The 22,855-nt window shown below is 35.7% G+C and overlaps 3 protein-coding genes across 6 annotated transcripts; 1 reads left to right on the top strand and 2 right to left on the bottom strand.

The window, feature by feature from the left end:
* Nucleotides 1–5,006: 5,006 nt before the first annotated feature.
* LOC127080220 (uncharacterized) lies at nt 5,007–5,474 on the bottom strand. The gene has a single exon (XM_051020548.1). The coding sequence runs from the start codon at nt 5,472–5,474 to the stop codon at nt 5,007–5,009; it is 468 nt and encodes a 155-aa protein (XP_050876505.1).
* Nucleotides 5,475–15,967: 10,493 nt separating this feature from the next.
* LOC127083925 (uncharacterized protein At2g39920) lies at nt 15,968–17,687 on the top strand. Of its 3 annotated transcripts, XM_051024292.1 has the most exons (5): nt 15,968–16,103; nt 16,234–16,379; nt 16,491–16,935; nt 17,016–17,216; nt 17,327–17,687. In XM_051024292.1, the coding sequence occupies exons 2-5, from the start codon at nt 16,316–16,318 to the stop codon at nt 17,535–17,537; spliced, it is 921 nt and encodes a 306-aa protein (XP_050880249.1). In that variant the 5' UTR covers nt 15,968–16,103; nt 16,234–16,315; the 3' UTR covers nt 17,538–17,687. The 3 variants fall into 3 exon arrangements, with proteins under 3 accessions (XP_050880249.1, XP_050880250.1, XP_050880251.1); XM_051024293.1 differs by having other exon boundaries at nt 16,068–16,379; XM_051024294.1 differs by lacking the exon at nt 15,968–16,103 and having other exon boundaries at nt 16,110–16,379; nt 17,332–17,687.
* Nucleotides 17,688–17,863: 176 nt separating this feature from the next.
* LOC127083924 (L10-interacting MYB domain-containing protein) lies at nt 17,864–20,985 on the bottom strand. Of its 2 annotated transcripts, none has more exons than XM_051024291.1 (5): nt 20,754–20,985; nt 20,093–20,435; nt 19,420–19,953; nt 18,755–19,339; nt 17,864–18,653 (listed from the first exon to the last, which is right to left on the bottom strand). In XM_051024291.1, exons 2-5 carry the CDS (start codon nt 20,405–20,407, stop codon nt 18,180–18,182), a joined length of 1,908 nt encoding a protein of 635 aa, XP_050880248.1. In that variant the 5' UTR covers nt 20,408–20,435; nt 20,754–20,985; the 3' UTR covers nt 17,864–18,179. The 2 variants fall into 2 exon arrangements, with proteins under 2 accessions (XP_050880248.1, XP_050880247.1); XM_051024290.1 differs by having other exon boundaries at nt 20,093–20,424; nt 20,754–20,984.
* Between the last annotated feature and the right edge of the window lie 1,870 nt (nt 20,986–22,855).

The following is a 22,855-nucleotide window of genomic DNA, read 5'->3' as shown; positions in this document are numbered from 1 at the left end:
TTAGGGCAGACGTGGCATGAATGTGAAGAAGGAAGAACTATTGATCTAGAAAGTTGAATGGATAAGAACAAATGCTACAAGACAAAACCTATAAAAGCTTATGGACGCTGAAGTTTATGCACTGCCTCTTTATCTGTAGAGCAGGCTTGCCACAGGATATGTTATCCAGTGCACACTGAATTATACTACATGGAACTTGTACGAGAGGATAAGTAAAAAGAATATGTCGATTTTCTTAGGCCAAAGTAATGGATAGTCACAAGGACCATGATCCATGCTCAAAGAAAAACCCTAAAATTTAGGAGGATATAAATGGGCCACTTCGAAGAAATGAAAAAGAGGTTCACAAGTTGAGAGACCTGGGAAATAAATTAGAAAAATATCTCGTTTGAATAATAAGAAGTCTGAATCAAAAGTGAAAAGTTATGTTCATCCTTCCTCCATCGAAGAAGTGTTGAATTCCTAGGGGTCATATAACTTGTCTCTTACTGATTGAAAGATTGCAAAGAATGGAGTGTTACACTTTGGTTTACATTTTATCTTCATTTGTGTTTAGAAATGTTAACTGTAAGAACTTATGTTGATGTATTTCTTTAACTCACCATGAGTTAAACCTCTTTATTTTAAGCAATGTGAAGTTTAATGAAAATGGTATTTTGTGTCAAATGGTGTTATTTTAAGTGACACATTTTACTATGTAAAATAATGATACGTATATGTTTCTTTGCTTGATCACCTTAGAAGTAGGTAAAAGTTGATTGATGATTGATAGATCTATTAACTAGTGGAACTTCATAGTAAATATGGTTTAAAATAGTAGGATAAACATATCCATTAGCTTAGTAACTTTAGAGATAAAGGACTACCACCATAGGAGAAATCAGAAGTTATACAAGACGTTCTTTAATGTTATTGAGAAACCTCGAGAGTTGTTCCTCTATCTTAATGCATATGATTTGATGTTGTAAACATATGCAACTAGATCACTTTTTGTCTCATCTGTCACGATATCTCATCAGACGCACACAAGATATGAAATCATCAATTGGATCATTGCCTAACATACCTCTCATTATTAATTTAACTTCTTTACTCTTATATATTGTTACTAAACCTGAATATGTGACAACCAAATATTATTGTTATCTTTGCTCGTCTCTAATTACAAGGTTTTACATTTAGAATCAACTTAAGTTATTACAATCCCTATGGGATCGATACTCTTACTTTACATAACTTGCTACCATTTTATTGTGTATACTTTCACATATAAATAGTATAATGGTGAGCATCCTTTATCGCCTTATCACATTCATGCTCAACTTGAGTATCCTTGGAATGAAAGGTGTCAGGTTCGGAAGGCTTGGGGTTGCCTGTGTCATCCATCAACTAGTCATCATAGACAACTTTGAACACATCCATGAGGCTCATATCCAACTCAAGATGGAGGAAGACCACTTGCTCTTTCTCCCTCTTAAAGTAGATATCAGAGGTCTCTATCAAGTTGTCCTTGAGCACATAAACCTACCTCATCTTCCAGCTTCCTGTGAGTGCTAAGGGTTTGGTCCAAGGATTCTAAAGTTTATGCTCCTTAATAACAAATTCCTTGGTGTTGGACTCCGCCTCCTAGAGCTTTCCCGCCATAGTATTATCCTTCTGTAGGGCATCGATTGTCATTTTCCCCTTGGTCAGGTCCCCTTTGTAGCTAGAAAGTTTTGTCCTTAGCTCATTTTCAGTCTGAGCATGTTCCTCCCTGTCAGCATGCTCCATAAAAAGAACCCTTGGTAGGTGATTCTCTTTAAGGTTATATACCTTCGGGGAGGGATTATTGTAGACGACCGTGTAAGCCCCCGGGAAATCTTCAAGAAAAGGAAGGTGAGCACCTATAAACTTGATGGCATCAAAATCATCACCACTCCATAGGGAGGACTCATATGGAGAGACCTTCTTTGGGGACGATGTGTAAGAGTCTTCCTCCTCTATAACAACCACTTGGTATGCCTTACCCTTAAGGGAGGAGTCAGTCCCCAGCCTATGAATCTTCAGGGCCTGATACTCAGTAAATTCCTTTCCCTTTGATTATCGTTTGATCCCATTATTTAGTGGACCTTTGAGGAAGCTTTGATGTTTATCCAAGCATGGGCACTGAGATTTTTGCTTGGTCGAGCACTCCTTCATTTCATCCAGGGGGTCTAGGATATCTTCTCTATAATGAAAGCAAGAAAAAATAATCAGTGTGGTTTATATAAAAGTCAACAGGGGACAATGTCATTAAAAAGTACTTACATATTTGTAAAGGGATTTGTCATCCCTTTGGTCCAAAATGATCATGGTGCATGACTCCACAACTTTAAACTCATCCATGATTCAAACCACCTTAGCCTTGTCAGCAGTAAGGCAAATATAGTTAATACTTGATGATCATCGTGGAACTATTCATCCATGCAAAGGGAAATCTATAGGTGTCATTGATGACTTCTCGGCAAGTGTATCGATAATGTCGCAGTAATTAAAAAAATCAAATCCACATGGATTGTTATTTAACAAAACAATATTGTACAATGCATAGAAAATACTAAATTGGGGGAGGGGGGGTAGATTCCAAAGTGACAATAAACAAAGAGTTCAGACAGAATTATGGAAGCGGTCAGGTTGTCTATAGAATCCCTTATTTCTCTATTGTTGATATTTGATGCCTTACACAAATAATCTTATCATTATAATCCCATGATGAATTAACAAAACTGCTATAACCGATCCCTTGCAATATAACTCACTAATCACAACTTGGAGCTTCTTATCCCTAGTCCACTAGTGTAAACAGGATTAGGCGATGCAAAAGAGTGTTAATTCATTAGCCACTACTCGAGGTTTCCTATCCCTAGTTAACCAGCGTAAGCATGACAATTGCCCTAGGTCTAACACATAGACTAATGATCAATATTCCCTATGTGTCCAAAATCAGATTAAAAGAGTATCTCACATAAAAAGCATTACTAACAAGAAATAGTTGAATAAAATTATAGATCAAAGAATTCATGCAAAGTCAAATCAACATATTTCCCAACAATATTATTACAGGTTCATCAAAATACAACCTAACCTAGAGGAGTTTAGCTACCTATAATTGAAAATACAATACCAAAAACAATTAAGGAGAATTTCATATGAGACTCCTCGAAGGATTGGCCTTCAATGACTTCAAATGCTCTCAAAATCACCCTTGATGCTGTAAAAAAATGTACTTTTACTGCCAATTTTTGTAATCCTTGAGAAAAAGGGCATAAAACCTCCTTTAATAGCCTTTAGAATGGACCATAACGCGTCATAAAATCCCAGAAAAAGGATCAATCGCGCACATGATGACATGCATCACATGTGATGCAACCTTTACGTCCATATCACGTGTGCGATACGGCGCGTGATTATTCGAGTGGATGCACGCTTTTTCTCACCTTTTCACTAATTTTTCAGTAAGTCCAACTTCTTCACACTTAGCTATTTTTTCCTTATTCTTTGGTCTTTCTTCTTCATTTTTGCTCCTCTTTGACTTGTTCTGATCTGTTTCTTCGACCGATTTCATGCAATGATGGACTGTCATCATAACCCCAAACTTTAGTTGTTGCTTGTCCTTAAGTAACTTGCATGCAACTGCACATTTCAACACAAAACAAGTTACATAGTAACAATTGAACATCACCTTATAATTTTTTTATTTACCTGACCATCATCCTAGCTTCCAACTCCCATCTGGAAAACTCGGAAAATGTCCTCAAACTTTGACGAGTACTCAACTTGTCTCTTATCTCACTTTGGCTCACTCAATGAATAAGGTCATCTCTCAATCAACATGCAAAATTATTTATGCTTAGCTTGATCATGTTCTAATATAATTCATAATAGAAATCAAAACACACACATTTGAGGACTTTTTAGGTTGTATCTTGGCTTATGTTCGGGTAGGATATTTTTAGGAAAGTAGGTTTAAACCTTTGGAGATAGGTACCTAGTTCTCCTTCTATCATCGTACTTACTATTTCCTTCTTGATGGTACTATAGATTTTTCGATTGTGGTCCTTATTATGCTTAACATTATTTTTCTTTTTTTTAAGAAGTGTCTTTTTTCACTTCTTATTTTCTCATAATTTTTGAATTTTTGACCAATTTTCTCTAGTACCCTATTCCCAAACTTAAAACTTTGCTCACTTCCAAGAGCAACCCCCAAATTAATGTTTTTCATACAGCTTAAGAACTATAATTCTACCTAATTCCAAATAGAGGGTGGAAAGATAAGATCTTTCAAGTCATATGGCTAAAAATTAAGACTAAGTCACCGAAATAAAGGCTAAGCTCAAGTGGTTAGCAATGGATATACCTAATACTACAGAGTGGCTAAAAAGGCTCAAATTTATAAATATATAAAAACTACCTCAGTGTGTGTTAATCATTCAAGACAAATTTAATTGGAAATAGTTCAAATCAGATATAACAATAATGCATGGGTACACTAAATAAGAAAGAATAATGAACAATGAAATTTATTTGGCTCAAACCTTACCAGTTGAGGTATCTGAAGGTCGAATACAAGTCCTTTTATTATTTTCTCATCCTTTTCCTTCAAGTTGTCAGTTTCTTTCTTGATGATCAAGTTTGTCTTGATTCATTTGTTCAATGCTAAAGTAATAAACTTGTAAATCTGAAAGAAAAAAAAACACAGTTGCAACTTGTTCGTCAAAGACAACATAGATAGTAATGGAAGGGCATGCTCGAGTAGCTAATTCCCCTCATGGAAGGTCTCGAATAATATAATGTAAATTATGCAAATCAAAACAAAAAATTGGTTATAACCGATAGGTTACTTCCTATCCATCACTTCTTTTTCGCCATTAGCTTGATGCCTTATGCCTAAGGCATGTCAGGCGCAAGGGATACCCTCATGCCGGTCAATTCACTTGTTGTCATTCCTTTGTCAACCTTACTACCTTTTTCTTTCATTTGTATCATGTCTATAGATCAACCATAAATATTGTCCATTCATACGCATTATACACCACCTTTTCCGTGTTGAACTTCAAAACAAGTTCACCTGTCTCCACATCTATTAACGTTTTCCTGGTTACCAAGAATAGGAGTCCGATAATAACTGACCCTCTTGATTCTCCTTTCATGTTGATTACCATAAAATCTCCAGGGAAGATTAAACCATCGACATGCACTAACATGTCTTGCACAATACTAAGCAGATGAGTAATAGATGAATCGGCTAAAGTGAGAGTCATATTGCTCGGTATGATCTCGCCTATTTTAAATTCTTTAAACTTATTCAGCGATATGACATTGATAATCAATCCTAAATCACATAAAGCATGTGGGATCTTTACTCCAACAGTGGTACTAGTGATGGTAAACTTTTTTGGATCCTTCATCTTTGGTGGCAATGCTTGAGGCGTTGCCATATCCTTTTTCTCTGTCATGTCCACCTATTCTTTTACCAACTTCTGCTTTATACCCTTTATGAATGGTTGCATAAATTTTTCAAACTTGGGAATTAGTTCTAAAACCTTATGAAACGAAATACTTACTGTAAGACCCCAAATTTGTCCCTAAGATCCCTCATGGCATCATATCATATCATTGCATTGCCTCAAGGATCATTGTGCACCTTGCTTCTTTCCCTATAGGTGGGTCATCTTTTTGAGAGTGGTTCTTGATCACCAAACATTCCTTGCATTTGTATATCATTGTTTTCCTTTTTATCACTAACCAAAAGTACAAAAATATGTCATCTAACATTTGTCTTGCAGATGAAGCATTAACAGGTCAAGGCAATCAAAGGCATTCATTGAGCAATAGATGATGGTCATTCTTGAGATTTGGACCCCACAATCATTCACAAGAGTTCATATGAGCTATGATGTCATTTTGAAGCAAAATCCCAAGTGGTAGAGGCTTGAATCTCATCAGAACATTTTCAAGTCATCTGAAGACCTAGAAAGTCAACTACAAAGTCAACTGTGGATTTGGAGGTGGGAAGTGATTAGAAATACTTCATTCATGTTCAAACAAGTCTCATTTGACATTTCAAACACTCACATTGAAGAATTTGAAGTCAGGTCAAGAATTTCCAAAAATAGCAAGTGACCTATAATTTGAACTTTCCAAAAATGGAAAGATTTTGGACCAACTTCAACTCAATATTACATCATCAATAAGGCTTCAAATTAAATTTTGTTGAACATGAAAGTTGTAGATCTTTCTCTCCCATTTCCAAAATGTCCAAGATCATCAATTTCTAGTGTGTGGTTGAGGAGATATGATCAAATCATGGCACAGTATGCATGGGACTTAAAATGAGCACAACTTTTCAACCAAAGCTCCAAAATGAGTGGTTCTTTTTGCTATATTCTCCTCATGACTTGTATTTTCTTAACATCTCATTACATGGCTTGAATTCCATTAGCATTATCATGTGCTCATTCATGAAGATTTTCAAAAGAAATTTCACAAAACTATTTTGGACGATCATGTGCATACAAAACCAATTCCAAGGGGTGCATGAACTCATTTTAAGTGATTTTGGGCCTTGTTCTGGCACTGTTCACGCATGCATGAAGTGCATGAGGTGAAAAACCATTTTTGTACATACACCTCATAAGTTGCTAATCTCCATTAGCTTTGGCTTAAACAGGTTTTAAACATGATTAGCACGGCATATATAAGGTTAAACATAACTGCATTTGCCATTGACAACACTTTTCAGATCTAGATTCAAGAATCACAAAAATTTTCTCTCAAAAATATTTTCAAAATTCCTCACACCAAAGCCATTTCTCTTGATTGATTCATGATCCTGAAGCATTATTGAGCAAGTTTGAACGTGGAATTGGAGCAATTGGTGCCATATTGAGCCATACTCGAAGCTTGAAGGTTCCATGGATTTTGCAAATTAAGCTGGATTCGTGTATGTTGGAGCTTTAAATTCATCATCAATCACTTCATTAAGGATTGTAGAGAAGATTTGAGGCATTGTTGAGCTTTGTGGAGCACGATTCCAACTTCTGTTCTTCAAGAGGTACCTAAGTTGCTTTAAGTTCATTTGAACTTTGCTTTTGCTTGGTTGCTTAACCACTTAGGTATAATCTCTAATCTTCATGTAGTCTGGAAGACCTACTGTTATTGGTAGGCACCTGTCTGAAGTCCTCCTTAAGAGGCAATGCTTGTGATTATTTAATTTTTGTGTCAAGCAGGTAAAGTCCTCTTATGAGGCAATTGGCAGATAAAAGAGATGTGTAATCCATCTCCTGCTACTCCGTGTGTCATTCACCTTGCTCACACCATGTGTTGATGCATGGTGAATAATAACCTAAGATCTTATAGAGTCCATTTGTGGAGAAGAGTTCCAACTTTCTGAACTCCCACACTTTCCATTAATCAAAGCTCTCCCTGACCAGGGATAAGAGCTATGAGGCACACCCCTCATCTCCTTTTCATCTGCTTCACCCTAACTCTTAATGTTAGGGTTAAGAGCTCAAAATACCCCATTCCAGTTGGCTGTAAAGCTTAACCTTGCTTGAGCCCAATTGATTGTGTATAGTGTGTGCTAATTGACTTGTTTGTTTGATTACTTGATTCATCTGTGCATATTTGCTTATGTGTGCCTTGGTGCATGTATCATCATTACTTGTATATCATTTCATAATCATTGTTCATTACTTTGCAACATTTGGTTTTGTCCATGGAGGAGGCAAGCATAAGTCCATTGATTGGCAGTTGTTTCCTATGATATGGTAGGAGACTAGTATAAGTCCATTGATTGGCCTCTGGTATCCTTGTTTCTTTGTTTTGTGAGACTAGTATAAGTCCATTGATTGGCCTCTGGTATCCTTGTTTCTTTGTTTTGTGAGGCTAGTATAAGTCCATTGATTGGCATCTGGTATCATTGTTTCTTTATTTTAGGAGACTAGTATAAGTCCATTGATTGGCATATGGTATCCATGTTTGCTCTTTGTTTTAGGAGATTGGAATAAGTCCATTGATTGGCATCCGGTATCCATTTTTGTTTTGTGAGATTGGAATAAGTCCATTGATTGGCATCCGATATCCATTCACTTTATCCATCTTGTTATTTGCTTATTGTATTGTTGCCCATTCCAAAGGAATCACTTGAATCATCTACATATGATCTCAAGAGGTGAACATCTAAGAAGTTTTACTTCCTCACCCTCCCACCTTTTGTTTCTTTAAACCTCCATGTGCATGTTAATCCAAAACAAGAAAATTATTGTGCAAACATTTTCATTTCTTTTTCAAATTAGAAACCTGGGCCTTAGGTCTTTGATTTTTCAAACTTCATTTTCATAATACTTCTTTTGAATTGAATTCTAATCATACTTTGACCATCTTTTGTGAATAAATTCTAATTGATTAAATTCACTCATTCAATTGTTTTGTGGCTCAAGTCCACTTTCTTGATAAGTTTTCATACATTAGCCATAGGTTTGATTTATCCTAGTTGGTTGATGTTAATCTCACCTTTTGTCCTTAGTGATTGAATTGTAAGACTTCCTTTCTTATTATAGGGTTAACCCCTCACTAGCAAGTTGAAGCTTTTCTCACATGGTGGACTTGTTGTTTGTATAAGGTTGAGTTTTCTCCCGTGGATAACGAAAGACCTTAGGGCTTTTGTTTTAAAATCAATCCACTCATATTTTTGGAAATCTTTTAGCCGAACTACGGCGTTTTGATCCTTACCTTCCATGGAAAGGTACGTAGGCAACGGGTTCATCCGTTCAAACACAAAAATAATAACTTGTATATTCTTTTCTCATCCCTTCAATCCATGTTTGCATAATAAATATTTCATAAACAAATAACATTTCATACAACAAGTTGTGAAAAGGGCTCCCTAGGAGTACCTAGGATGTTTTGGGTGCCTAACACCTTCCCATTGCGTAATTAACCCCTTACCCAGATCTCTGACCTTTCATTAGGTTTCTATGTGTAAAACTTCTTAGGCTTTTGTTCGCTTTTTAGCCATTCCTTTGGATAAATAAAAGTGCGGTGGCGACTCGATTCTTTGTATGCTTTGCTTTTGATTTAATCAATAAATCATAAAGTGACGAATACACCGCTACACTTACCTAAAGTATAGTCAACATCTCTTTAAACTTTGCAAACAATCCTACCTCATCTTCCTTTAAGTGTTTCTTCTTAACTATAGGATAAGGGGGTTTGATGGAATCAGGTAGTACTGGATTTGGCTCATTTAGGGTATGTTTATGGGTTCTTCTCTGAGGGTAGTTTTTATCTATTAATTGATCCACAGTGAATCCTATCTCTTCTTAGTCACTCTGATTGATACTCTCCTCTTTTTCAATCCTCACTTCTTCTTTTTCAACTAAACCCTAGTCAACTATTTCCTTTTCACCCTTGTTGGTGGCCACCTTAAAACATGTCTCTAATGCCTTGCATGATTTATTCTTAGGATTATCTACACTGTTACCTGTAAATCCTTCACTCGAGCTAGGTAAAGCAGTTATTTGTCTAGATAACTCGTCAATCTGTATCTCTGAATTTTTTATAGACGCGACATGGTTTCTACTTATTGTCTCATGGTTCTTATTCACCTGATCAAAACTACTTTGAGTGGACTTAATGAAGTTCTGCAAGGTCTCTTCCAGTTGTGAAGGTTTCCTTTGCACTTGAGCTTTTTCGTTTTATTGCATACCTGGGTTAACACTGGTGTTCTGGTTATTGTTCTAACGGAAATCCGGGTGATCCTTCCATCCTAGATAATGATTACTGGAATAAGGGTTATTGTTCTAAAAATTGGAAAATTGGACTTCTTCACTTGACCCTTCCAAAGAGAACCTTCTGTCTGCATGTTCTCCTCCAAGAAATCACACCCAAGTGTTTGTACCTGGCTCATGTTAGCTTTACTTAAGCTGATTTCCGCTAGCTTTTTGTTTAGCAATTCAATTTAAGCTAACAATGCAGTGTAAGTATCAACAGCTAACATACCTTTGAGTGTGCCTACAATTTAAGTTTTTACTTACCCTTCTCTTTTAAAACAATATTCATTCAAGCACATATTTTCAATCAGGTATTTCACTTGCGATTCGGTCATTGATTTGATCGTGCCTCCGGCGAAGCATCTAACAACATGCATGTCTAACCCTTTAGACCTTTGATAAAAAAATCATTTGCTCATGTTACTCATATTATATTTTTGGCATTTGCGCAGTAAAAGTTTGAACCTTTCACATTAGTCATATAGTGATTCAGTTTCCTACTGCTCAAAATTGAGAATTTTTACTCTTCGCTCAGAAAACTGAATGGTGGTGAAGAACCTCTCTAAGAACTTATCCTCCAACTTTTTCCATGTATGAACAGTTCCATTGGGAAGTAAAAGTAACCAATCTTTAGCCCTTCCAATCAGAGAGAACCCAAACAACCTTAGCTTGACTTGGTCTTCTATGACGTCGGTTGGTCTGCACATCAAAGTTATTTCGTAGAAGCGTGCAAAATATGCCCAAGGGTCTCTAATCACGTTCTCATCTAACAAATTGTCTCTTAAACCTAAAAGCACATAATTTTTAATATCAAAGTTAGTCGGGTTTTCCTGTACAGACCCTCTCGAAACATGTCCTCCATCGGTCCTTTTGCAGTAATCCCCCATAGTGGGTGGTGGTGCGACTGCCATAGTGATCTCCTCTTCCGTGTCCGGAGAAATCAGTGGTTGATCTACTACTAAGATACTTTGAGATAAAGTTGCCTCTTTAACTTATCTCCTAATATCATGTGAGGTTCTTTCGATTTCTAAATCAAACAGTGTCAACACCGATCCTGAGTTGCCCATACACAAATAGGAAATACCTCAGTAGCACTATGATTACCAAGAAAATAAAATGAAAATAAACTAAAAACAAAATGTTGCACAAGCGTTGCCTTGTTGAAATATCAACAGTCCTTGACAACGGAGCCAAAAACTTTGTGACTTCTCGGCAAGTGTATCAATAATGTTGCAGGAATAAAAAAGATCGAATCCACAAGGACTGCTATTTAACAAGAAAATATTGTACAATGCGTAAAAAATACTAAATTGGGGGGGGGGGGTCAGGTTTCAAATCGATAATAAACAAAGAAGAAAAAACTATGGAAGTGGTTAGGTTGTGTATAGAATCTCATATTTCTCTATTGTTAATGTTTGATGCCTTACATGAATAATCTTATCACTATAATTCCACGTCGAATTAACAAAACCGCTATAACCAATCATTTGCGATATAGCTCATTAATCACTACTCAGAGCTTCTTATCTCTAGTCCACTAGCATAAGCAGGATTAGACGATGCAACAGAGCGTTAATTCATTAGTCATTAATCGAGGTTTCCTATCCCTAGTTAACCAACGTAGGCATGACAATTGCTCTAGGTCCAACACATAAACTAATGGTCAATATTCTCTATGTGCCCAAAATCAGATTAAAAGAGTATCTCAGATAAAAAGTATTACAAATAAGAAACAATTGAATAGAATTATAGATCAAAGAATTCATGCAAAGTCAAATCAACATATTTCCCAATAATATTGAAACAGGTTCATCAAAATGCAACCTAACCAAGAGGAGTTTAGCTACTCATAATTCAAAATACAATACCAAAAGCAATTAAGGAGAATTTCATATGAGACTCCTTGAAGGATTGGCCTTCAATGGCTTCAAATGCTCTCAAAATCACCTTTGATGTTGTAAAAATTATACTTCTACTACCAATTTTCGTAACCCTTGAGAAAGTGTAGAAAATCCCCTTTAATAGCCTTCAGAATGGACCAGAACGCGTCATAAAAGCCCAGTAAAAAGAGCCATCGTGCACGTGAAGACATGCATCGCGATGTAGCCTTTATGTCCTTATTGCGCGCACGATGATGCGCCTGATTATTCCAGTGGTTGCACACTTTTGCTCCCTTTTTTACCTGATTTTTCACTAAGTCCAATTTCTTCACACTTATTTTTTTCTCATTATTTGGTCTTTCTTCTTTATTTTTGCTCCTTTTTGACTTGTTTTGATCCATTTCTTCGGCCGATTTCATGCAACAACGGATTGTCATCAGTCATCCATCCCGGTAGTAACTGAAGAGGAACTATTTGGTCTCTTCGTCCTCATAAATTTTTTCCCCAACCTTTGAAGTGGTCAAAATGGGGTTTGAATAAGGCAAACTGACACATAGGTTCCATAAAAGAACAGACACATAGGTTCCATAAAAGGAGAAAAAAATCATAATGGTTAGGTAAGTCCCTTGTTGCTGATATATAATCTCAAACTCCCTAATCATTCTCCTTCCATTGGGTATGATTTGGGAAGGGTCACATTGAGAACTATAATAACCTTCACAGGGAATGAGAGAGGCTTTAGAGGTGGCCATGTTGGCTTTCTCCGTCAGATATCATGCCTCCACAATAACATCCTCTTTATCATCGGAGGAAGAAAAGGTAAGTTGCTACTGAAGGGATCTTACATGGTCCTCAATGGTATAAATGAATCCAACATCCCTAACTAGGGATGTCAATTTGCATTTGTTAACGGCGTGGGGATTATCCGTACAGAGCTCTGAAGTCGGAGATTTTTTCTCCATGGAAACAGAGATGGAGGGAAAATTTTGTCCGATCAAACTTTGGGGTGGGGATCATGATAGTACCCTCAGTCCCGGGGATTCCCCGACTCCGACCATATTATTTAAATTTTATATATAATATATAATTATATAATTTTGCATGTTTTTTTATAAAAAATAATTAATATATTAGAAAATGAAGATTCATTAGGGGATCATTTTATTATTTTCTTTCATTGTATAATATATTCTTTCACTACCCAAGTACCCAACCCTAAAAAAGTGCACCAATTACATCCATCGTAAACACAATATCCTCTCTTTTTTTCAATTATCTTTGTCTCCTCCATTCCGCAGCTCCTATGTTCTCATCATTATTACAACAACACTCTCTTTTGTTCATTTTGGTTATGGTAATTACTATTCAACTTCATTATACTTCAATTAGTAATTTGTTTTTCATTCAATTTTAGTGAATTAGTGGTTATGTTTTCGTAAATGCAAGTGCTTTTGCATTTTTTTGTTATTGATGTAAGATGTATTTTTATTTTTAAATAAAGAAAGATGAAAAAAAATATGTTTTTTTAAAAAATAATAATAATAATAATAATAAAATACTAGTGTCATAGTTTTGATCGAAAATGAAAGATATTTTTTTAAGATTCGATCTCTATGGATCTCTGATTCTCCGTGGGGATCTATGGGGATGGGAATGGGGAATAATACTCGTCTGTGGTGGGGATCGGGGACGGGAATGGGGAAAACATTTGGGGAGGGGAGGGGGCGGGGAAGCATCCTCCGCACATTCCCTGCCCCGTTAACATCCCTAGTCCCTAACATCATTTGGCTCAGTATCGGAGATGGCCATGATCGTCCTATTTCTTAAGAAAACATAAGGAAAAGAGGAGTCACTATCACTACCACCATTGTTATCACTATCGCAATTAAGATAACTCTTGAAGTTGTCAAACATGTCTAGTTCCATTAATCTACATGATTCTATCTAGGATCAAATATGCATGCTATATGGATCAACTTTCTTCATAATGTTCTATCTAGGATCATGATTCTATCCAAATTAGTAAACTCGAGATCTTTCTTAATAACTTCTCCTATAGTCTTTCTAGGTCTTCCTCTTCCTCTAGTTGTTTGACTTCTCTCCATATGATTTACTCTCCTTATCACCGAATATGCAGGTCTTCTCTCTACATTTCTAAACCACCTAAGTCTATTTTCCACCATCTTATCTACTATAGGTGCTACCCTAACACTATCTCTAATATTTTCATTTTTAATACTATCATGTCTAGTCTTACCACACATCCAATACAACATCCTCATTTATGCTACACTTATTATATTCTCATGCCAATTCTTAATTATCCAACATTTTGTCTCGTGCAACATCGCAAGTCTTACCGCAATTTAATAAAATTTTCTCTTCAACTTTAGTGGTACTTTTGCATCACATAGAACTCTTGAAGCCTTCCTCTATTTCAACTACTTATCTTGAATTCGATGGTTTACATTCTCTTCTATTTCTCCATCATTTTGTATTACGGACCTGGGATATTTAAACTGTGTGACTTGAGGGATGATATGGTCTCTAACTTTCACATCTAAGTTAGAAACTCTTCTTTTTTTGTTGAACTTACATTACATATACTCCATCTTACTTCTATTTAGGCAAAAACTATGTGTTTCTAAAGCTTGTTTTCAAGTCTCCAACCTCTCATTTAAGTCCTTTTTCGAATCTCCAAGTATGACTATATCATCTGCAAAAAACATGCATCTCGGTGCTAGCTCTTGGATGTATTCCGTGAGTACATCCAAAATTAAGGTAAAAAGATAGGGGCTTAGGATTGAACCTTGATGTAAACATATTATAATGGGGGGAATCATATGTCTCTCCACCATGTATGCGTGCACTAGTCGATTCACATTCATACATATCTTGGATAGCTCGAATATATGCAATCTTGGTCCCTTTCTTCTCTAGATATTCCCACAAAATCTCTCTAGTAACTCTATCATGCGCCTTCTCTAAGTCAATAAAGATTAAGTACAAGTTTTGTTGGTCCATGCGATAGTGCTCCATCACACGTTATAGTAGATATATCGCTTTCATAGTCGACCTTTCAGACATAAAACAAAAATGATTCTCATTGAATTGAATCTATTTTCTTAGTCTTCGTTCAATCACTATTTTATAACTCCATGGTATGACTCATAAGTTTAATCCCTCTATAATTTGCAGGATTTTGTATATCCTCTTTGTTCTTATAGATTGGAAATAAAGTGTTTCTTCTCCATTCATCTGTCATTTGCTTTGACCTCATAATTTCATTAAAGAGTTTGGTGAGCCACTTAATACCTCTATCTCCAAGAATTTTCCACACTTTAATAGGAATGTTCTTTGGCATAACCACCTTACTATTACTCATCATTTTCAACGTTTTTTTTACCTCTCGTTTCTGAATCCGACAATAGTAATTATAATTTCAATACTCTTCTCTAATGTCAAGTCTGCTAGAGTCCGATGATATATCATATCCTTCATTAAATAATATGTAAAAATACATCTTCTACCTATCCTTTATATATTTTTTTTCCTGAACCAAGACTTTGTCTTCTTCATCTTTAACACACTTCACTTGATTCAAATCTCTTGTCTTTCTTTCTCTTTCCTTAACAAGTCTATATATAGATTTTTCTCCTTCCTTGATTCCTAAAGAATGGTACAATCGATCAAAAGTTTGAGATCTTGCTTCACTCACCACCTTCTTAATTATTTTTTTAATATATTTTTCCCAAATTAAAAAAATGGTGTGGTAAGGCCAGAACGGGCTGCATGAGGGAATGAGAGGGAGAGGCTCTGGATCCATCCTACATATCATTAGCCACTTTTTTCTAAACTGGTGTTGATAAAGGAAGGAGGAAATGGACTAAAAATTTGAAATTGTCATTTCAAAAATACATTATTAAATATTTTAGCTACTTAAAAAATTTATTCATTTCAATAATTTTATATTTAAAATCTTAACTTGTCCTTTCGAAATGACCAAAAAAAAAAATATATATATATATATATATATATATATATATATATATATATATATATATATATATATATATATATATATATATATATATATATATATATATATATATATATATATATATATATATATATATATATATATATATATATATATATATATATATATATATATATATATATATATATATATATATATATATATATATATATATATATATATATTTTATTTTATTTGCAAAAATTAACGATTTTCCACTAAGTGTAGACACACAAGGGCTTCATAAGAAAGGAAAGGCACATAAAAAAACAAAGGAAGCTTCCTTCATATAGTGACTCACACACAACAGACAATGTCAAAACATATATACTCTCACGCATTCTCGTATTATCTCCCACATTTTGTTTTGGGACTCATTAATGTCTTTCTCTGGTACTTTTTTTCTCACTCACTCAACAACCACAATATATATATCCACAACAAAAATGGTTGCTTTTTTTGTCTGTTATATCAAATCTTTAACTGGGTTTGATTCTTTTTTCTTTTTATGGTAATGTTTCAGTTGCAACCTTTAACACCTGGAAGCATACTGAAAGTGTTACTTGAACTGGATTGAAAGTCACTTTTGTTTATAGCTTGAAACTATGTCTGCTTATGCACATCAAATGGAGCAGCAGCACTCTGGAGATAGTCTTTCAGACAATTCTGGTATGCCAGGACAGTTCACGGTTTAATCGATTGAACCGTCTGGTTAGGTTTTTAAAACACCGCTATTAATAGTATCTTCAAGTTGTAAGTTCTTTCTTTTTGTCTTCGCAGATACATCAAGCCATTATGGTCTAGACTCCGGATTCTACATGTCATCTTTTACAGCAACAATTTTCCTTGCTTCGCTCGTCACTCTTGGAGTTTTACTCATTACTTTGTTGGTTTCTTTGGTGATTATGCTGCAATCATGTCAAAGTAAAAATACTGGAGTTATTGAACTTGTGAATGTAAATGATTACTACAGCTATTGCAGGGTGTATTCTCTGCATGCTGAGATCAATAGCTTAGAAGGATATGATCTTCCAGATATATGTAGAGATCTGGCTATACATTATATCAAAAGAGGGCATTATACCAAAGAGTTGAATTTAACTGTGTCTATGATTGATGATTACTTCAAGAGTCTGAGACCTTCAGACAATGGTTTGGATGTGGTGTTGATGGACATAGATGACATTGTTCCTCCACACCCTTATTCTTCCAATTTGCATCAGAGGTAATACCTTAGAAAAATGGTCACATCAGAAACATCTGGTGCTGCTGAGTCCAGTTTTATCAAGAGTTTATTTGGTGCAGGTTTCATAGGGACAGCATTAGCAACTGTGTCAAAGAGGCAAAAGATGTAAAGCTCGTGTTTATTTTAAGGTTATACATGAACCTTCAAACTGAGGGGTGGTCTATAATTTTGGTATCAAGAGAACCTGAAATGTACCAAAATGTCACCATTAATCATCTTGTTTCTGCAGGATTTAGAGATTGGTCATCTTTGATGATGAGGTAGTGACTATCTTCCTTTTATATCTCCGGTTGCTTTAGATTTGCTTACAAACTTAGATTTTTAGCTTTACCAAAAGCATGATCCAGTAACTGAATCTACACTTTTACAGAGCAGAAGATTCAGAGTCTACCAAAGGGAATGAGTACTTTTCTAGGCAAAGAAGTTTGATACAGAAGAAGGGCTTCCATATAAAAAGTATTGTAAGTAGCCATTTGGATGTGTTGAGCTCTCCAGATACTCGAATACGAAATTTTCTGCTGCCGGTCCTTGTATGCAACAAGTTTGAACATCAGATAGAGAGTTTAGATACTGGACATTAGTTTTGCAATTCACCGTCCGTCCATCAGGAAGACACAAGACAGAATTACTATGAGTACTTACTTAGGTTCTTTTTATTATAAACTAGATTTGTTTTTGTTAAACATTTGACATAATTACTACATACAATACAGTATGTACTTGAGGGATGAGCATGATTCTCCAACCTAGTGGCACCTTTAGATTTTACTATGTAATTATCCAAATCCGTGTGAGATACAATATTATCAAATATCTTCTTGTTAGGAAACAAAGTTGCATGTCAAGAACATGGAACTCCAATTTGGATTATCGGAAATGAAACTTCAAAGGTCCATAAACGTTTGGATTACCGAAAATGACATAATCAGATTGTAGATAAGTACTCTATTTGACAGTTAACCTCATACAAACTGTAAAGTAGCCACAATAAAACAGTGTTAAAATACTAAGACTTAAGAGGATTGCTAAACAAGGGAAGGGGAGATAAAATCCACTAAATACATTTCTAACCTTCCAAGTAAGCTTACCACAATATCATCATCGTGGAAGGAGCAGACCAAAACTTAAACACTTGACTATGAACAGCACTATTAAATATTATGAAAAAAATGAAGAAAAAAAAACAACAACAACAATGACGACGATGATGATAGACAAAAAACCTAGAGTGAGGACTGACCAACAGACTGAAGTCGCTGCAACCATGAGATCCTCAGATTAGGCTTTTTCAATTGGAGAAAAATTTCCCTATGTTCCTGCCTAAGGAACACATCTAGAGCAAACAAATACAGGTCACTTCCTTGCTCTACATCTTCCATTCCATCAAGACATTCAATGCATTCACCAATACTATAACTGCGATTTCCTTTAGCAGACGAAATTGAGAAGGCATTCTTTTGAATATTCACACCATTCCTTGATGCAACAGCATCACAAAGACATTCAGTCTTCTCATCTGAGCTGGTTACATCTGGTCCTTTTGTGTGCAAAGGCAAAGTATTAACGCTGTCATCACTTTTCTTCTGTTGCACAGCAGGTTCTGTCTCCCCTGTAACAGTAGTACCATTAAAGATGGTTTCCAATGCGTCGGGGAATTGTAATTCCTTATAGCGAAATTGGGAAGCTTCTGGGTTTGCCTATAACAAATGACCAGCGGAGGGGAATCAGGAACCTTCTTAAGATTTGCAAACTTTCAAATGAACACACTAAAGTAAGTACATTTGGTAATTTAAAATACCTGTAAATAGCTAGTCCAATCTTCGTCACTGGCCTCAAACGTATGCTTAGACGGATTCCATTTCATGTAACTAGTGGAAACAAGCTTAGACCATGTTCTCCATTGTTCCTTTGTAGAATCCCAGTGATTCTTAAATTGTAATCTGCCATAATTCAAACCAGATTTCAAATGAAATGAATCCATAATATTCTTCCAACCTTCCTTAGTAAAATGTGTCCCGGGCTTATTTCCATTTAGTGTCTCCTGCAGACATAGATCAATAAAGGTCTTATGCAATAAAGGGGTCCATGTGGCTTTGACCTTAGGATGTGATGAACATGAAATGCTTTGCTCACTTGCAATTGCACTGATTGGTGTAGCATTAACCAAAATAGCACTCTTAAAGTCAAAATCCTTATCAACACTCTTATATTTCTTCGCTCGCTTTCCATATAAAGGAGATGTAGTTCCTGAATCATCATTCTGTTTCTCACTACTAGATGACGGTCGCATTTCCTCGGTTTGTATACTGTCGCCATAGATGATGTCCAATTTCTCGGGAAATGGGATTTCCTTAAAGCGGAATTGTGCAGCTTCTGGGTTTTCCTGTGACAAATGACTAATTATTATCAGTTTCAAACCATGAAGAGAATCTCTCAATAAACTGAATGAATATACCTTCTTACCTTAAGATAATCGAGCCAATCTTTCTCTGAAGCACCAAACTTATTGGTTCTTGAGTCCCATTTCATGAAATCGTCACCAATCAATTTAACCCAGATTTTCCATTGTTTTCTGGTTGAATCGTAGTGATTCTTAATTTGTCTTTTGTCATATCTCACACCTGTCTTTGCATAAAAGTATCCCATAATATTCCTCCAGCCCACCTTGGTAAAATGTGACCCAGCTTTGTTCCCCTTCAAAGTTTCATCAAGACATAACTCCACAAATATTTTATGGTATGCAGGTGTCCACGAGGCTTTTGGACTTAGTGTCGAATTAACAACATCAGAAGTATCTAATTCATAATCCCTAACAACACTCTTCCGCTTCCTCCCACGCCCTTTTCCGTGCAAAGATGCAGCTCTAGCATTGTCCTGCCACTTAACACGTATCGAATTTTTAATTTCCTCAGGCGGCATTTCTCCATCAAAGATAATATCCAATTCGTCTTTAAACTGAATTTCCTTAGACTGAAATTGTGCAGCTTCCGGGTTATCCTGCAAAATAAATAACAAGGCTTCATAATTATTTATCCAGAACCATGAAGATCTCCTATCATCTTGTACAAAAATCAAAAACACGTCAACTTACAGGAACAAATTAACTATTTAAGCCTTTGTTAATTACCATACATACCTTTACATAATCGCACCAATCTTCCTCAGAAGCATCAAACTTACTAGTTTCCGGATCCCATTTCATGCTACTATCGCGAGTCAACTTATCCCAAACCTTCCATAATTTCCTGGTGGAATCATAGTGATTCTTTAACTGTTTCTTGTCGTACGTCACACCAGTCTTTTCGTAAAAGGATTCAACAATGCTCCACCAACTCTCCTTAGTAAGCCGCGCCCCAGGCTCGTTCACTTTCAACACTTCTCGCAGACATAACCCGACAAATACTTTATGGAATGCAGGGTTCCAAGTGGCTTTTGCAGGTGAAGTAGACATTATACTGTGAAAATATCCTGCCAAACATCTCATCTCATGCAAATCAATTTACAAATTTCAATTTGAATTTTATCACATTCAATATAACCTACAATTCTACCCAAAAAATGAGATATTTTCGAACTAAAACGTATGGTTTAAAGGCATGCACGTGCGATTTCTGAAGATAACAGAAATTAGAGGCAAAAGATAATTTCAGTGATAAGGATGAAATTAATTAATAAAGGAAATTGAATTAGTACTAACTATGATTGACATTAACATGTAGAACACAGTGCAGAATTTTTTTGGGGGAAAATGAGAAAATGAAAATGGAAAATGATTTAGAAGGAGTGAGAGCGAATACCTGAGCTTCAAGGACAATGCTGCATGTGAAATGAATGTGAATTTTGTCTGAACGCTAGAGAAACTTCAAATGATTTTTCTTCTTTTTTGATAGCTCGTGATTACTCGTTAGTTATGAGAAACCCTTGTCGTAAATGTTGATTTTGTTTTGATCTTTTCATTGTGGAAGAAATGAAAGTGAGGCCCATAACTAGTACATTTACGATCAGGCCTAGAGTGTAGTTTCTTAGTTTCTCCTACACTCTCAATTTAACCTTGCACCACCCTAAACGCATGCTTTTATCATAACACCCTTCGTTCTAAAAAGTCAAATTCATATTTTATTTATCATTTTTCCAACATTTTACTAAAGCTGTGATACACACCGGACTTTTTTTAGTTATCCACCGGATATTTAGATCCATGTCTTTTTGTCCTTTTTTTTTTTTTAAATTATGTTTTTTTTTACCAATAATTTAAGATTCATATCGTATTTTTTAAAAAAATTCATGTATTTTTACAAATATTTTCAATATATCTGGTAAAATCTCATGTTTTATATGTCTCTATATCGAAAATATTGAAAAATCTGATTACCAACGGTATTTTTTAAATGTCCAGTAAAAACATGTATGGGATCTCTCGGTAAAAAAGTATGTTGCTTATTAGATTTTTTAAAAATTCTAATAAAATCATGTTAATTTTCATCTTTATATATTTTTGATTTATTTTACTATAGTGAGGATCAGAGGAAGAGACGACATGATTGCTTTTAGAAAGACTGACAAAGTATAGAAAGCGGTTGCAGTGAGCTCTCATGTAGGGGCGGATAAAAAAGAGGATTTGTATATCCGAGCGGATATAGTAGTCCCCATTGATTCTCACAAGAGGAGGATTGAGCAGTCACGCGCATTCTGTACTCTCCAGCGTAAATGAGGTAGAGTTGGACAGGACAGAGATCTTGATGTAGAGTATGGTGTTGGTGTTGGTGTTGATGATGATGTAGAGACGGCAGCTCATGAGGATATAGAGACTCGGGCTAAGGCTCAGGCTGACTCGAAGGTGACAACTCAGGATAATACGAAGTTGTTTGTACATACGTATGGGGTTCCCAAAAATCTCAATGATCGTACCTTGTTCACCATGTATGTCGGTCATGTAGAATTTAGACTATGGCATAAAGAGGTATAAATATTTTATTTTAATTTTTTTTATTTATTACGGATTAATTGAAAATATCAGTTGTTTTATACTTTAATTGTTACAGGATCGCGCCACATTAAAGGTGTCCACCCTTGGGGCGAAGTTGAAGAAATTCTAAAATATCCAAATGTCTGGTGAAGTTAGACGGATTCTCGTTGATGTCTGTCTTCTTCTATATGAGGTGCCCTCTAGGGTATTACATGTTGCATCTTTTAGGATGTTGCATCTTTTAGGATGTTTTATCCTAGTGGATAAGTCTCGAATCTACATCGATGCCAGATACATCTCTTTGTTCTCTGAGCTTGAGCATGTTGACTGGGCATGGGGGTGTGTTACTTTGCCAGTATTATATATTGCACTTGGAGAGACGAATGTCTTTGAGACAAGGCAGCTTGCTGGTTATATGAGTCTATTTTAGGTATGAATATTTATTAGGTTTTATTTATTTAGCTCTTACTTATCAGAGATATTTTGTATATGTAATTTTTATCCTTGTGCAGTGTTAGATATACGAGCATTTCCCGTCCATTTTTGACAGGCGTGTTCGTGGTCTAATCACTGATGGAACCCCACGGGCCACCAGATGAAGGCTTAAACATTCACATCCAAGAGGTTTTAAGGAGTGCAGGAAGAGAATCGATGCGCTGACCATATATGATGTCATATGGACACCCTTACGTAGATTATAAAGTGCATCGGGACTCTGATGAGACTGTCCTATTTCCAGGTTATATTCAAAGGGAAAGCTTAGTGGCTAGATATTTACCTGAGAGGTGTTTATTCCAGTTTGGTATGTTCAGGGTATCCCTTGACCAGTCCCTGTTGTGCCATATGAGTACATTGATAGATGGTTTATGTCTAACATTATGAATATTAACATTGCCATTGGAGATTATGTGATTGAGATGCAGTTCCATGGGC

Source organism: Lathyrus oleraceus, chromosome 5, assembly GCF_024323335.1.
Source record: "Lathyrus oleraceus cultivar Zhongwan6 chromosome 5, CAAS_Psat_ZW6_1.0, whole genome shotgun sequence".
Classification (NCBI taxonomy): Eukaryota; Viridiplantae; Streptophyta; class Magnoliopsida; order Fabales; family Fabaceae; genus Lathyrus; species Lathyrus oleraceus.
Note: the sequence above shows the minus strand (reverse complement) of the source record. Positions and strands in the feature narration are given on the sequence as shown.

Bases quoted from the DNA above. Each gene is read 5' to 3' on its own strand.
- LOC127080220 (XM_051020548.1), bottom strand. From the start codon at position 5,474: ATGACAGAGAAAAAGGATATGGCAACGCCTCAAGCATTGCCACCAAAG.
- LOC127083925 (XM_051024292.1), top strand. From the start codon at position 16,316: ATGTCTGCTTATGCACATCAAATGGAGCAGCAGCACTCTGGAGATAGT. The intron at 16,380-16,490 runs GTATGCCAGGAC...TTGTCTTCGCAG, and splicing joins TAGTCTTTCAGACAATTCTG to ATACATCAAGCCATTATGGT. The intron at 16,936-17,015 runs GTAATACCTTAG...TATTTGGTGCAG, and splicing joins TCTTCCAATTTGCATCAGAG to GTTTCATAGGGACAGCATTA.
- LOC127083924 (XM_051024291.1), bottom strand. From the start codon at position 20,407: ATGTCTACTTCACCTGCAAAAGCCACTTGGAACCCTGCATTCCATAAA. The intron at 19,954-20,092 runs GTATGTATGGTA...TTTATTTTGCAG, and splicing joins ATTGGTGCGATTATGTAAAG to GATAACCCGGAAGCTGCACA. The intron at 19,340-19,419 runs GTAAGAAGGTAT...CATTTGTCACAG, and splicing joins ATTGGCTCGATTATCTTAAG to GAAAACCCAGAAGCTGCACA.